The sequence below is a fragment of the Cricetulus griseus genome, chromosome 3, assembly GCF_003668045.3.
Source record: "Cricetulus griseus strain 17A/GY chromosome 3, alternate assembly CriGri-PICRH-1.0, whole genome shotgun sequence".
NCBI classification, from domain to species: Eukaryota; Metazoa; Chordata; class Mammalia; order Rodentia; family Cricetidae; genus Cricetulus; species Cricetulus griseus.
In genome coordinates, this window is record NC_048596.1 from 42559558 (window position 1) to 42573663 (window position 14106).

The 14106-nt window shown below is 41.7% G+C and overlaps 1 protein-coding gene across 1 annotated transcript in view; it reads left to right on the forward strand.

Moving 5' to 3' along the window:
• The window catches only part of Ostf1 (osteoclast stimulating factor 1), a 50399-nt gene that overhangs the window by 13503 nt on the left and 22790 nt on the right, over positions 1-14106 (forward strand). The window contains exon 2 of the mRNA XM_027406552.2: positions 13768-13814. Coding sequence (XP_027262353.1) covers positions 13768-13814 — 47 coding nt within the window. The remainder of the gene's footprint in view (positions 1-13767; positions 13815-14106) is intronic.

Here is a 14106-nt window from a genome sequence, read left to right on the forward strand (position 1 = left end):
AACAAAATTGAAGAAATGTTTTGTATTTCTTAGAGAGTCCTTCAGCAGATAGCCTGGAGTATGACTTTTAGGGTTTATCTTTTGACCTTGACTTCTAGTAAGACATGTTTTGCTTGATGATCTAGTCCACAAAAATACATGGAAGCATATTCATGCACATATATATCCCCCCACACTCAGGAGTTTAGTACTATAAGAAATTCATCTTAGCCTTATGCTTCCCTCAGAACCTGCCTCTCAGCTTTCACCAACTGGCCAGCTGGTGACCCACATACAAAGACAGCTGCTTAAGTATGCATTATAGATGGAAGAGGAAAGTTCATACCTAATTTTGGTACCCAACCAGTCATCAAAGAAGGCATGGTATTTGTGTTTACTATTATCTTAATGTAATCATTGATAATGATTGTGAAACCATGAGTGTTAAGCCCCAAATCATTTGAAGAGTGAAAATCATATGTACAGATTGAGAATTATTGTTGAGATAGCATGGTTGCTAATAATCTTTGTGGGATCCTCATCATCATGTAGTTAAGTCCAGGTGATGAGAAGGTACACACTGCCCTCAGCTTTGGCTACGTAGGAACCAAGGCTTACTATCACACTGGCAACCTTGTCATGGGCAATAGCTGTCCTAGCAGTGCTGGTGTGATAGAGAATGGGCCTAGTTTTACAAAAGTGCCTTGGAGCTAGACTTAGGGTGTGGAGAAACTATGGTTCCTGACCTTCTACATGAAATTCTGAAAATTGGTGTATGCCTGATAGATGGCTAGTACGTAAAGTGCTTGCACTCAAGAATGAGAACCCAGGTTAAAGCTACTCAAGTGGTGTAAGCATCTGTAACCTAGCACTCGACAAGAGGTGGAAGGTTGAGACAGAATTCCCATAAGCTCTGAGGCCAGCCAGCCTGGAGTATATACTAGAAAAACAGAAGACCCTTCCTGGAAGGCTTGGCCTAGTTCTCTGAACATGACTGCTTTCACAAATATAAGCACACACTCACATTGTACAGACACACATACACATGTACATAGACACGTTATAGATGAGCAAAAAATTAAAAAGGGTCTTCGAGATCATCTAATAAGTTTATAATCATATACTTTAACTTTTGAATAGTTTCCTATTTTTTATAATATTATAGTATTTTATTCTGTGTAGACGAATGACATTTACTTTTGCCAAATATTAATTTTAACAGTTTCTTGTTTGCTACCAGTATGCCAAAATCTGTATTTGATAAATTCTAAAATATCTATTTAGGCATTCATCTATCCTCAGTGAAGCAAACATTTCACAAGATCATTATTTAAGCTAAGTATAGTATGCTCTCATCTTTTCTGATCTAGTTAATAGTTTGTTATTTCTTTCAGACAATCTCACTGCACACAATCTTCCTACCTCAGTATCCTGAAGGATGATAGTTCTGTGTCACCCTGTGTGGCATTACTTAGTTTTTAAAGAAAAGTTTTGTTTCTTGGTCTACTAATGGCTTCTGACCTGTGGTTTTAAAATGTGGAGACTTCTTGCTCTAGCAATGGTGAGACAACAAGGACAGGCCATTTTGGCATGTAATATTTTCCTGTGTAAGAGAAAGGATTTTCTAATTTTCTTCTTTTCTTATATGGATTAGTCAGGGTTTCAGAACTTTGGTCTAAAATCTCAATGTTATGTTAAGACTTGTGGAAAATGGATTAGTGCTGTTGCTGAACAGTTTCTTTGGTTAATTCCTGCCAGCTACTTGAGAATTTAAGTGGTTCTATGTTTTTGTTAACATGGTAAGAATTACTCCATGGGCATCACTTACTGGTAAAACTAAAACAAAATTGAGGAAATATTTCGTGTTCGTTAGAGAGTCCTTCAGCAGATAGCCTGGAGTGTGGCTTTTAGGTTTATCTTTTGACCTTGACTTCTAGTAAGACATGCTTGATGATCTAGTCCTCAGAAATTCAGAAACATATGCTTACACATATCTGCACATACACATCCCCCACACTCAGAAGTGTACTAGTTGTTTTTTGTTTGTTTTATTTTGTTTGTTTTACACATAAGAGTTTTAGTGAATGTTCGCTAAGTTGAACATTCAAAATCCTAAGTGTTTTGGAATCCCAAACTTGATTTTAGAGAAGTTTTAAATTCCCAGCAAGATTGAGTGCAAGGAACAAAGGTTTCCTGCCTGTCCCTTGTCAGCCCCCATGCATAGCCTCTGAGCTGTTGTTGGCAAATTTCCCCTTTTGTGTTTTTCTAAATTGTTCTCTTACCAATAAAAACTCAAGAGTTAGATATTGGGGTGAAAAACCTGATTGATCAAAGAAGCAGAGGAGGAGGGACCAGATGAACTTCCCCCTTCCCTTTCTTATCAAAGATGCAGGCAGCCAGTGCCCTTCTCTCCACACATCCCAGATCAAAGAGAGCACATGAGTTCCAAGTCCCTCCCTTCTCCTTCCTGTCTTCCCTAGCCACATTCCTGGCTTCACTGTGACTAATTCTGGTCAGCTCATTGCTGGCTCCACCTCCTGCTACAAAGTTAACTTTATTAACACAGTCTGGGAGTGTCACAGTGCGATCAAATATCTCACAGCATCCCCCACTGTATTTTCTGTTCCTGTGACAAAATACTATGACAAGGGCAACTAAAAGAGGAAGAGCTTAGCTGGCCTTATGGTTCCGGGGAGTGAGAGTCCATCATGGGGGCGGAGTGGGAAGCATGGCAGTAAGCGGTAAGCTTGGCCGCTGGAGCAGGCAGCTGAGAGCCCACATCCTTAATCACATCATGTAGCAGGGAGCAAACTGAAAGTGGCAAGTTGTTTTTAATCATAATGCCTACCCCTCAGTGATGTATTTCTTCTGACAAGACTACACCACCCAAATTTCCCTAAACAGCTCTACCAACCAGTAACCGGGTTGTAGAATGCTTGAGACTATGGGGGCCATTCTCACTCACCACCATATTCAATTCCCTGGCCCCCATAGGCTTATGGTCATGCCATAATGCAAAATGCATTTAGCCCAATTTGAAAAGTCTCCATAGTTTTTCACACTCTCAACACTGAGTCTCTCCCAAGACTCAAGACAGTCTCTTAATTGTAACCACCCCCTGTAAAATTAGAAAGCAAATTATACACTTTCAAAGTATAATAGCAAAGAATACTCATTACCATTTCAGAAGAGAGGAATGGGGCATAGTGAAGAACTACTACTAAAGCAAGACCAGAACTCAGCAGGGCAGACATCAAATCCTTCAGCTCCATGTCCAATGTCTGCTACTTTAATCTTTGCTGCCTACAAAGTATCTCTCTTTTTTGGGATGACTCTTTTCCCTATATAGTTCTGCTTGGCAGATGCTTCATGGCTCTGGCATCTCCAGCATCTTGGGCTTTCCTCTGCAACTCACTTGATGGCTTTCCACAATGGCTTTTCACAGCTACTTGCCCTTTCAGGGCCTTCATGCAAAGATTCCCTTGTTATATACTGGCTGGCCTCAGCAGCTCTCTGAAACCATGGAGGAAGAATCCACTACCCCTCATTCTTGCATCCTCCGTGCCTCTAAAGCCAGTGTCAAGTAGACATGGACTACACTGCCAAGTGTAGCTGCCATGCTAGCCAGCTGCTAGCATGGGATGGATACTACCCCACCATGGATCACATTGGCTGAGGATTGTTTATTTAGTTGCTATGAGAAGATGTCTTCAGCTCTCTTCTGCAGGTTGGAAGCTTAGCGAGTAGGATGTTGCCCTGAGGACACCCTCCTTTTGCTCCAGTGCAGAGTAGGCCTCTGTAATTCCTAACAATTACAACTTAGCCTCTAACACATTAAGCTTCCTGTTGTTTTTTTCTTCCTAAACTGTACATTTTGCCCTACTTGCTCTTTTTTTCATTGTAGACTACATAAAAGTTATCAATAATAGCCATACCACAGGTTCAATAATGTGCTGTTTTGAAATTCTGCCAAGGAAATTAATCCATCAGTTTTTCAGCCTTGGACAAGTTCTTAGGACAGGGGCAGACTGCAAGCCAGATTTTTTTTTTTTTTTTTTTTTTTTTTGCCATAATATCACAGGAATGGCCTCTAGCACAGTGCTGGTAAAGTCCTTGCTTCCCTCCGAACACCTTTGAGCTGGACTTCCATGATCTACTCTGCTGTCAGTACAGCTGGCTTCTCGGTTCCTATGTGGATGACTCTTTAAGCTCTGCTTTCTAGTTCAAGGTTCCAAATTCCTCCTAAAGACAATATGGCCAGATTCCTTTCAGCAACAGCTCACTCTCTGGTACCAACTTCTAGACCAGCAGAGCTTAAGAACACGAAGCAAAAAAAATTTTTTTTAAGTGTTGAGTGGTACCATTTCCTGTTCCTGGACCCTTGAATCCCGGATGTAGGAGAGAAAGTACCATGTATTGGATGCTCATTCAAAGCATATATTGTCCTCTAGAGAACCCTGCCTCAGCCATCAGGCTATTACCACCATTGACACTGTAACTGTGTCTTTAAAAGCCATTCCACCTCCACCATTTTTATCAAGCCATTTGTTTTTAGCATAGTGGGGAATGTGGTAGCAATGTGTATTCCATGAGCATACACCCTCTGTTGCGGTTCTCTGACCATGAGAGTCCTTGGTCAGAGCAATACTGTGTGAAATAAAATGATAAAATGCCATGATGGTGGATAAGACATTCTGTAAGACCACTGTTGGTAGTTTTGCAGATGCATTTCATGAAGCAAAGGCAAATCTATAACCAGAATAAGAATTCATCCCAGTAAGGTCAAAGCAATGCCCTTTCCACAAAGACAGTACAATCAACCTGCCATCATGTTTCTGGCTGGTCATTCCAGGGAATGGAGCCATGTCATATCAGGGCTCATTATTGGTCTCTGTTGCTGGTAGATCCACCGCTCAGCAGGAGCCGCATCCAAGTCAGCCTTGGTGAGTGGAAGTCCATGTTATCAAATCAAGCCCCTACATAACCTCCATCTTTGCTACCAGAGCCACTGGTCATAACCCAGCAATGACCAGGGCAGGAATGACTGGGGAAAGAGGTTGACTGTCCACAGAATGGGTTATCCTGTGTATGATTATTAACTCCTGTGCTGAAGTCATCTTTTGATGAGCATTTACCTGGAACTGAAGTGTCTTCACGTGCTTTGTCCATTTGGAAAGCTCCGTCCACATATTTCTTCTGCAAATATCTTTCTCACCAATTTTTCTATGATGCTCCTTCCAAGTCCCTGACCATCCAGCTAAACCATTGGCCACAATTCATGAGTCAGTAAACACTCACACACCTGGCCTTTTATCCTTACAAGCAAAGCATAAGACCATGTGTACTGCCCCAAATTCTGCCCACCGTGAATACTTTCCTGGTTGTCCCAGAAGAGGGTGGTAACACTGAAGCTGGTCACTTCTGGGTGGTGCCTGCATAAACTATCAGTAAATCAAGCCCCAGTCTTCTCTTTCTCAGTCAGCTGATCATAGAGCAAACTCAATGAAGCCATCAGTGTGTGCTTGGGAACAGAAGGCGTTCTAACACGAGTAAAAATCATAGACATTTGGGCAGCTTCTTCATGTAACTTAATTGTGCCACTGGAGCTTGGTCATGTACATATTACTTCCATTTGATAATGGATTGCTGTGGTGCATCCCTACATTATGGATTAGTGTGTCAGATAATACTCAGATTAGGTCACATGGTAACTTGGAGCTCCCCCCTCCCACCAGGTTTCTACTAAGGTTTAATAGCAGGTTAAGAGTTGCTGTCTTTACAAGAGAGACCAGTCAGCAGACAATGATAGAGCCTTGCTTCAAAATCCTCAGTCTCTGCTGTGAGTTATGAATAACAGCTTGCTTAACACCCCAGACAGTATCTTTGTCTGCTATGACACCTTAGGTACTGTCTGGTCTGCTCAATCATATAATCTAAATAGTAGAACAACCAGGGCCTGTTGAAGAGCTCTCTCTTGTTACAGGTCCCACTTAAAGCTGGCATCATTCTGATCACTTGGTACATAGGCAAGAGAAACACAGCTAACTGAAGAATGTGTTGCCTCCAAAATCCAAACAGGCCTGTAAGCATTGTGCTTCTTTCTTGGTAGTGGGAGGGGCTGAGTACAATTTACCCTTAACCTTATAATATCTACACACATTCCACACTACAGAACTAGAAATTTTACAGAGGTAGAATACTCTTGGATGGATTTATTTCCTATACTCTGATGTATGTCGGCATTACCAGTAAGTCCAAGGTGTTTGTTGCCTCTTGCTCACTTGGTCCAATCAGCATAATGTCATTAATACAGTGACTGGTGTAATATTTTGTGGAAGAGACAAATGATCTAGATCCCTTCAAATTAAGTTAAGACACAGAGCTGGAGAGTTAATGTACCCTTGAGGTAGGGCAGTAAAAGTGTATTGTTGGCCTTGCCAGCTGAAAGCAAATAACTTCTTGTGGTCCTTATGGTCAGGTATTTTAAGAAAAAGTATTTGCTAGATAAATACCGGCATATCAAGTACTGGGAAATGTGTTAATCTGCTTAAGTAAGGAGATCACATCTGGGATAGTAGCTGCAATTGGAATTACTACTTGATTGTTTTTGATAATCAACTGTCATGCTCCATGATCCATCCACCTATCTTCCACACAGGCCAAATAGAGTTAAAAGGAGAATCACCAATCCTATAGCTTTCAAGTCCTTGGTGGTGGCATCAGTTTCTCTAGTCTATTCTAGAATGTGACTGTAATCTGTTCCAGAATGTGATACTGGATCATGATTTTCCTGTATTTTTTATCCTTTTGGGGCCTGCCACCCAGCTCCCAAATAAATACATGGATACTTATTCTTACTTATGAATGCCTGGCCTTAGCTTGGCTTGTTCCTAGCTAGCTTTTCTAACTTAACTTATCCCATTTCTCATGTGATGGGGGAGGTCCTTCTGTGTATATGTTTGTTTTATTGGTTGATAAAGTACTGTTGGCCAATAGGAAAGCAAGATAGGTGGGACTAGGAGTCAAGGAGGATTCTGGGAAATGTAGTAGAGATCCAGGCAGGAAGTGACATAGCAGGCAGACTTAGAATATAAGCAGCGACAAGAAGGAAATCGTCCTCTTGCTCTTCCTCTTCCTCCTGCTCTCAGACAGGATTGACAGATTGATAGCTCTTTCTCAATTTCGTGGGTGGTGGTGCATGGCCGTTCTTAGTTGGTGGATCGATTTGTCTGGTTAATTCCGATAACAAACAAGACTCTGGCATGCTAACTAGTTACATGACCCCCCAGCGGTCGGTGTCCCCTTACACTCATTAACTATGTTTTGCCTCTGGACTTTTTTTTTTTTTTTTTTTTTTTTTGGTTTTTCGAGACAGGGTTTCTCTATGTAGCTTTGGAGCCTATCCTGGCACTCGCTCTGGAGACCAGGCTGGCCTCAAACTCACAGAGAGCCACTTGCCTCTGCCTCCCGAGTGCTGGGATTAAAGGCGTGTGCCACCAACACCAAACACCTCTGGACTTTTTAATCTTTATTATGTATGTCTTTCTTCATTCTTACTTCATGGCTGACTGTGGGGCTGGGTGGCTGGCCCCTGGCATCCTCTTCTCCTTTTCTCACTCTTCCTTCTCTTCTGAGCCTAGATTTCTCCTCCTATTTATTCTCTCTGCCTGGCAATCCTGCCTATGTCTCTCTCCTGCCTAGCTATTGGCCATTCAGTTCTTTATTAGGTGAATCAGGTATTTTTAGGCAGGCAAAGTAATGCAACTTTAAGTTAAACAAATGCAACATAAAAGAATACAGCACATCATTGTATCATTAAACAAATATTCCACAGTATAAACAAATGTAAAATGTCTTTTTTTACATGTCTTAAACTAATATTCCACAACAATTGTATGTTAGACTATCCAGATCATATCCTATAAGACAGCCTAATGAAGCTCCTTTTATATGTATTCATTCTGTTGGATCTCTTCACTTAAGAGAACCCCGACTAATACATTCACTAACACTGATAACATCACTATCACCCATAGACAAATTTATAGTGGTATGTATACATTATTACAGTACAACATAATCATTTTACTGTCCTAAAGGTTATCTTTGCTACCCCCTTTCTTTCCTTTGATCTTTGTGCTGTTTCTGTAGTTTTCCCCTTTCTGAAAAGTCACATAGTTAGAATTATTAAGATTTGTATATGGCTTTCTTAGATTGATCTTTTTTACTTAGTAAAACGCATTGAAAGTCTGCTCCATCTTTTCATGATTTGTTAGCTCATTTCTTTTTATTGTTAATAGCATTCCGTTTTCTGAGCGTGTCTTCTAGACCAGTCAATTGTAGCTTGCTGAATTCATAGGTGGGAATGATTGATACTAATTTTCTTCCCTAGTGGCTTGACAAGCACCTTCCAGCACTATGAAAGCTGGCATGTAGGATGAGCCTTCCAGGTCAACACCAGTTTGATTTTGCAATGTTTATGACTTAAGCCTGTGGTATGTTTAGTAATAAAGTCTTACCACCACGTTCTAGATGATAACCTAGACCATTGGCAATAGCCTGTAATATTTGTGGATCTAAAGGACCTCACTGGCTACTATGGTTAGTTTTATGTCAATTTGACATCAGCTCCTGCCTCCAAGTTCCTGACCTATTGAGTTCCTGCCGGAACTGCTTCCTGTGAAGGACTGTGATGTGGAAGTGTAACAGAAATAAACCCTTGCCTCCAAGTTGCTTGTGGTCATAGTATTTTATTCCATTAATAGAAACCCTAAGACACTAGCCAACAACTCCAAAAGAAATAACTCATGCGTAACATGGCTTTTTATTTATTTGTATTGTTTTGATAGGGTAAATTTTATAGGGCAACTCCATTTTCACTCTTTTTGTGTATATGTATATGGCAGCTAAATAGTTACGTGAAGCTCTGCCAGTCCTTCACTAACATAATAGATTTGACAGTTTTTGCTCTCTTTTACAAATCCCAAGTCATCTAAGTGTTGTTCCAGAAGTGCAAAGATAAACACTGGAGAAACCCACACTTCCTTCCCCTGCCTGTGAAAGACCAGATTCCCTCCCTCAGCTTTTACCTTTCTATGACCTTGACCTTCACGTTTTGAAGTCTTGGTCAGCCTTCCTCCAGAGGAAGAGGGCAGCACTTGGCTGCTGATGGCGGCCTCCTCCTCTCTAGCTGCAGCAGGGAGTTAATGAGAAAAGGGAAGAGCAAGGCTGGAAAATGAGACCTCAGAAATGGTTGCTGTGGCCAGTGGTGGTGGTTAGAATTGCTTAACTCAGAGATCAGCAGGTCTTCCTGCAGTGCCAGTCGGATGCTGCTGGATGCTCCCAGACTCAGCGCACATTTAAGACAGAAGTTATGTTGGGTTCTTTTTAGGACCTTCATTCTGATGAATCCCAATTTCAGGCCATTTGCACAGTCTCCCAGTCCCAGGCCTCTCTTTGTAATATGTAAGCATGCCTGTGTGAGAAAATGATGAGCGGCGAGAGCATGTGTTGCATTTACATCAGCACAGCTCTTTGACATTTGCCTTCCTTAAGTAAACTTGGAATTGTTCAGTGTGTGTCCTTGATCTGCCGCCATGCTCCTGTTGTTGGGAGTCTGTCAGGATGCCAGCAAGAAGCACTGCTTAGGGTTCCATAGACACTGCTGTGAGCCTGAAGTCAGTTTGTGGAACACTGCTCAGAGTTAACTCAGTATGTCAGAAGAACCAGTGGATTATGTATTAGTATTAATTGTTATAATAAAATATTCAGGCTGGTTGTGAACAATCTACTAGTTTTGTGATTCCTTAGCCTCTGGATGTTTCTGCTACATTGTTTTGTTTCTAGTTGACTCAGTTTTGAGAATTTGGGTCCTGATGCTTTAGAACATGGATCAAAAGGCTAGTGCCCCACTATTAAGGAGTAAATAGTGTCCTGTGCTAAAGTGTCTTCTGGATTTCACAGATAGAGTGCTGCATTATGTATTAGGCTAATTGCTGTTCAGTATTTAGTTTTTCATCAAAACTGAAAGAACTTTGGTTATGCAAATTAGTGGTTTAGTCAGTCACTGAGTATTTACTTTCGGGTGCTTTCATTTTTATGGAGTTTTATCTGAGCCCATTAAAGTTGTCATTGTATCTTGTTTCCAAGATTATCCACATCTTTCATCCTTACTGTTATCTGTAAGGAACTAGAAAGTTCATTGTTGATGTTGATCACAATGGGCTGCTTCCTTGCTCTTTGGAAAGTTTGAAGTAATTGAGATAACTAATTTCCACCATCAGAGAACAATCAGCCCTCCAGAAAACTGTCTCTGGCAGTTCCTCCCCACGGCTTGTTTTTGCACCAGCTCCCTCTATGCAGTTCAGGCTGTCCTGGAACTTGCTGTGTAGATTAGTCTGGCCTCAAACTCAGAGATCCAAGTATTGGGATTAAAGGTGGGCACCATCACACCTGGCTTCCTCCTTGTGATGTTTTCTTTCTCCCTAATGGTTGTGAGGTATGAATGGAGTCTCCAAACAAACAAACAAAAACAAGAGAAAAATTACATTTATTTCTTTTAGTGACTTTCTCTCCATAGAAACAGAGCGACAGACTGGGTAGTGACAGCACACGCCTTTAATCCCAGCACTCAGGAGGCAGAGGCAGAGGCAGGGGCAGGGGCAGGGGCAGGGGGGCAGGGGCAGGGCAGGGGCAGGGGCAGGGGCAGGGGCAGGGGCAGGGGCAGGGGCAGGCAGATCTCTGTGAGCTTGAGGCCAGCCAGGTCTACAGAGAGAGAGTTCCAGGACAGCCTCCAAAGCTACACAGAGAAATTCTTGTCTTGAAAAACAAAAAAAGAAAAAAGAAGAAAAGAAAAAGAAACAGAGACATAGCACAAGAATTCAGATTGCAAAAGAGTGGTCTGTGTGTGTGTGTGTGTGTGTGTGTGTGTGTGTGTGTGTGTGTGTGTGTGTGTTCCCTTGCTGCTGCTGATTTGCAGATGTTAGAGCACTGGCTTCGGCAGTTGCCTTTCCCCACATTCTTCATTCTGCAGCAGGGCAGGGATTTCTCAGGCCTCTGCAGGTTTCTGTTCTGTGCACTCGGAAGTCTGTTGATGAAACATCAGAAATAGATCTTCATCCTACCACATTGTATTAAACAAATAGTTTAAAAAAATTCTACCAGTAAGCATGCTTGTAGCTGCAAATGGTATCTATACTAAATTATGTTCTTTATTATAAAATATGTTCAAATAGCAAAAGAGTGTCAGATAAAAATGTATACTCGGAAGCAAGCTTCCTTATCTACCTTGGAGATCAGTTTGAATGATAGGTTTGGATATCATCTCTAAAAGATCTTCCAGAACAGGACTGAAGTGTTACCAGCCTTTAAATCAGTGGTTCCCAACCTGTGGGTCACAAAGCCACTTAGGGTGGAATGACCCTTTCGCAGGGGTCACCTGAGACCATAGGAAAACAGATATACGCAGTACACTTGAGCAAAGTAACAGTTATGGTAGCAACAGAAGTAATTTTATGCTTGGGGGTCACCACAACATGAAGAACTGTGTTAAAGGGGTGCAACATTAGGAAGGTTGAGACCCAGTGCTTAAAATGGATAGCCCTTCTATTTTGATCTCTTTCTTAACCTATTTATTTTATAAAACACATACCCTTGTTTGCTGTAGACCCTATACAGCTTAAATTTGTATTAATTTTGTGAACTTAAATTTATACTATATATACAGTAGATGCTGGGAAATTGAAGACGTTGTGCCCATTCCTTCAGATGGACGGGGACAGTGCAAATGATATAGTGTGCTGGGGAAGTGTAAATGGTACAGAGTGCTGGGGAAGTGCTGGGGAGTGTGTAGGATGGGGGGGTGATATTGCTCTTACATGGTTCTTTTCTTTTCCTCCATTTTTCTGTTCTTTTGGAGAATATCAGGTCCCAATGGATTGATTTAACAATTTTAAACACATTTAAAGTGTTCTTTAAATTTTTTTGTTAAGATGCTCAACATTATTTATTGATTTTTCAAGACAGAGTTTCTCTGAGTAGCACTGGGTAACCTGGAACTTGTATATAGATCAGACTGACCTCAAACTCAAAGAGATCTGCCAGCCTCTGCCTCCTGGAGTGCTGAGCTTGCTAGTGTGCACCACCACAATTTTATAATTCATTTATTAATGTGTGTGTGTGTGTGTGTGTGTGTGTGTGTGTGTGTCTGTGTGTTGTGTGTGTATGTGGGTTCCTATACAGACCAGAAGAGGCTGTTAGAGCCCCTGGAATGGAGTTGTAGGCAGTTGTGAGCTGCTTGCATGGCATCTGTACTGGGTCTTCTGGAAGAGAGACAAGTGATCGTAACTGCTGAGTCTCCTCAACTCCTCAACTTTATATTTTGAAGCTTGACATTACTCTTAGGATTGTCTTTACTTAGGGCAGAGATGCAGTGCAAATCTATAATTCCTGTCAAATAAAGCTGTCCCCCAAAGACATGTACTTACTGTTGCATTCATGTAATAAGCATTTTAAAGATGCATCCTGTGGGGAAAAGGTACTGTTTCTAAAGCAGTGGTTCTCAACCTTTGGTTGTTTGGGTGTGTGGTGGTATCAGATAACCCTTTCACAGGGTCACCTAAAACAATCAGGAAACACAGATATTTACATTATGATCCATAACTGTAGCCAAATCACAGTTATAAAGTAGCAACAAAAATAATTTTGTTATTGGGGATCACCACAATATATAACGAACTGCGCTAAAGGGTGGTAGCATTAGGAGGGTTGAGGACCACTGCTCTAAAATAACATTCCCAAATAGACTTTTTTTCTTTTTAAATACATTATATTGTTTTGTTTTTTTTTAATTTTTTTATTTGAATTAGAAACAAGATTGTTTTACATGTCAATTCCAGTTCCCTCTCCTCCTCACTGCTCCCCCCCCCAACTAACACCCTACCTAACCCATACCCTTTCTGCTCCGCAGGGAGGGTGAGGCCTTCCATGGGGGGGGGTGTCTTCTGAGTCTGTCATATCCTTTGGGATAGGGCCTAGGCCCATCCCATGTGTCTAGGGAGTATCCCTCTATGTGGGATGGGCTCCCAAAGTCCATTCCTATGCTAGGGATAAGTACTGATCCACTACAAGGGGCCCCATAGATTTCCGAGGGTTTCTCACTGACACCCACGTTCATGGGGTCTGGATCAGTCCTATGCTGGTTTTCCAGCTATCAGTCTGGGGACCAAGAGCTCCCCCTTGTTCAGGTCAGCTGTTTCTGTGGATTTCACCAGCCTGGTCTGGACCCTTTTGCTCATCCCTCCTCCCTCTCTGCAACTGGATTCCAATTCAGTTCAGTGATTAGCTGTAGATGTCTGCTTCTACCTCCACCAGCTGCTGGATGAAGGCTATAGGATGGCATATAAATCAGTCATCAATCTCATTACCAAGGGAGGGCATTTAAGGTAGCCTCTCCTCTGTTGCTTAGATCGTTAGTTGGTGTCATCTTTGTAGATTTCCAGACATTTCCTTAGTGCCTGAATTCTCTTTAAACCTATAATGTCTCCCTCTATTATGGTATCTCTTATCTTGTTCTCCTCTATTCTTGCCCCAACTCAACCTTCCTGCTCCCTTATGTCCTCCTCATCCCTCCTCTTTTCCCCTTCTCATTCTCCTAGCTCCCTCTCCCCTCTCCCCATACTCCCAATTCTCAAATAGACTTTTAATTTGGGAATTCTAATGGGGGGAATCGATAACAATTCAGAATAGTTAGAAATAAAAGAATTGATCAGATTTTTTTTCTTCTTTTAGGGCAAGTTAAAGTCTTCAGAGCGCTGTATACATTTGAACCCAGGACTGTAAGTATTCTGATTTAAACTATAAAATTGACACAGCAACCTAAGTTGACTTTATTTTGACACCTGTTTTGGCCCAAGTCCTCTGTACTTTCTGTCCCTCCCCACTGTTCTCCGCAGTGAGTGAGCTAAGCCCCAGGTTGATTTGCATGGCCTGAGTTTGGAGGTCATAGACTTCTCACATTGCTTCTCTCCTTATGTGTGGTGACATTTGTTTTCAAGTCACCAAGTGGCCCACATACAAAAATAACTAAACTACAGAGACCCCAATCTTAGCTTTGCTGTGGATCACCAA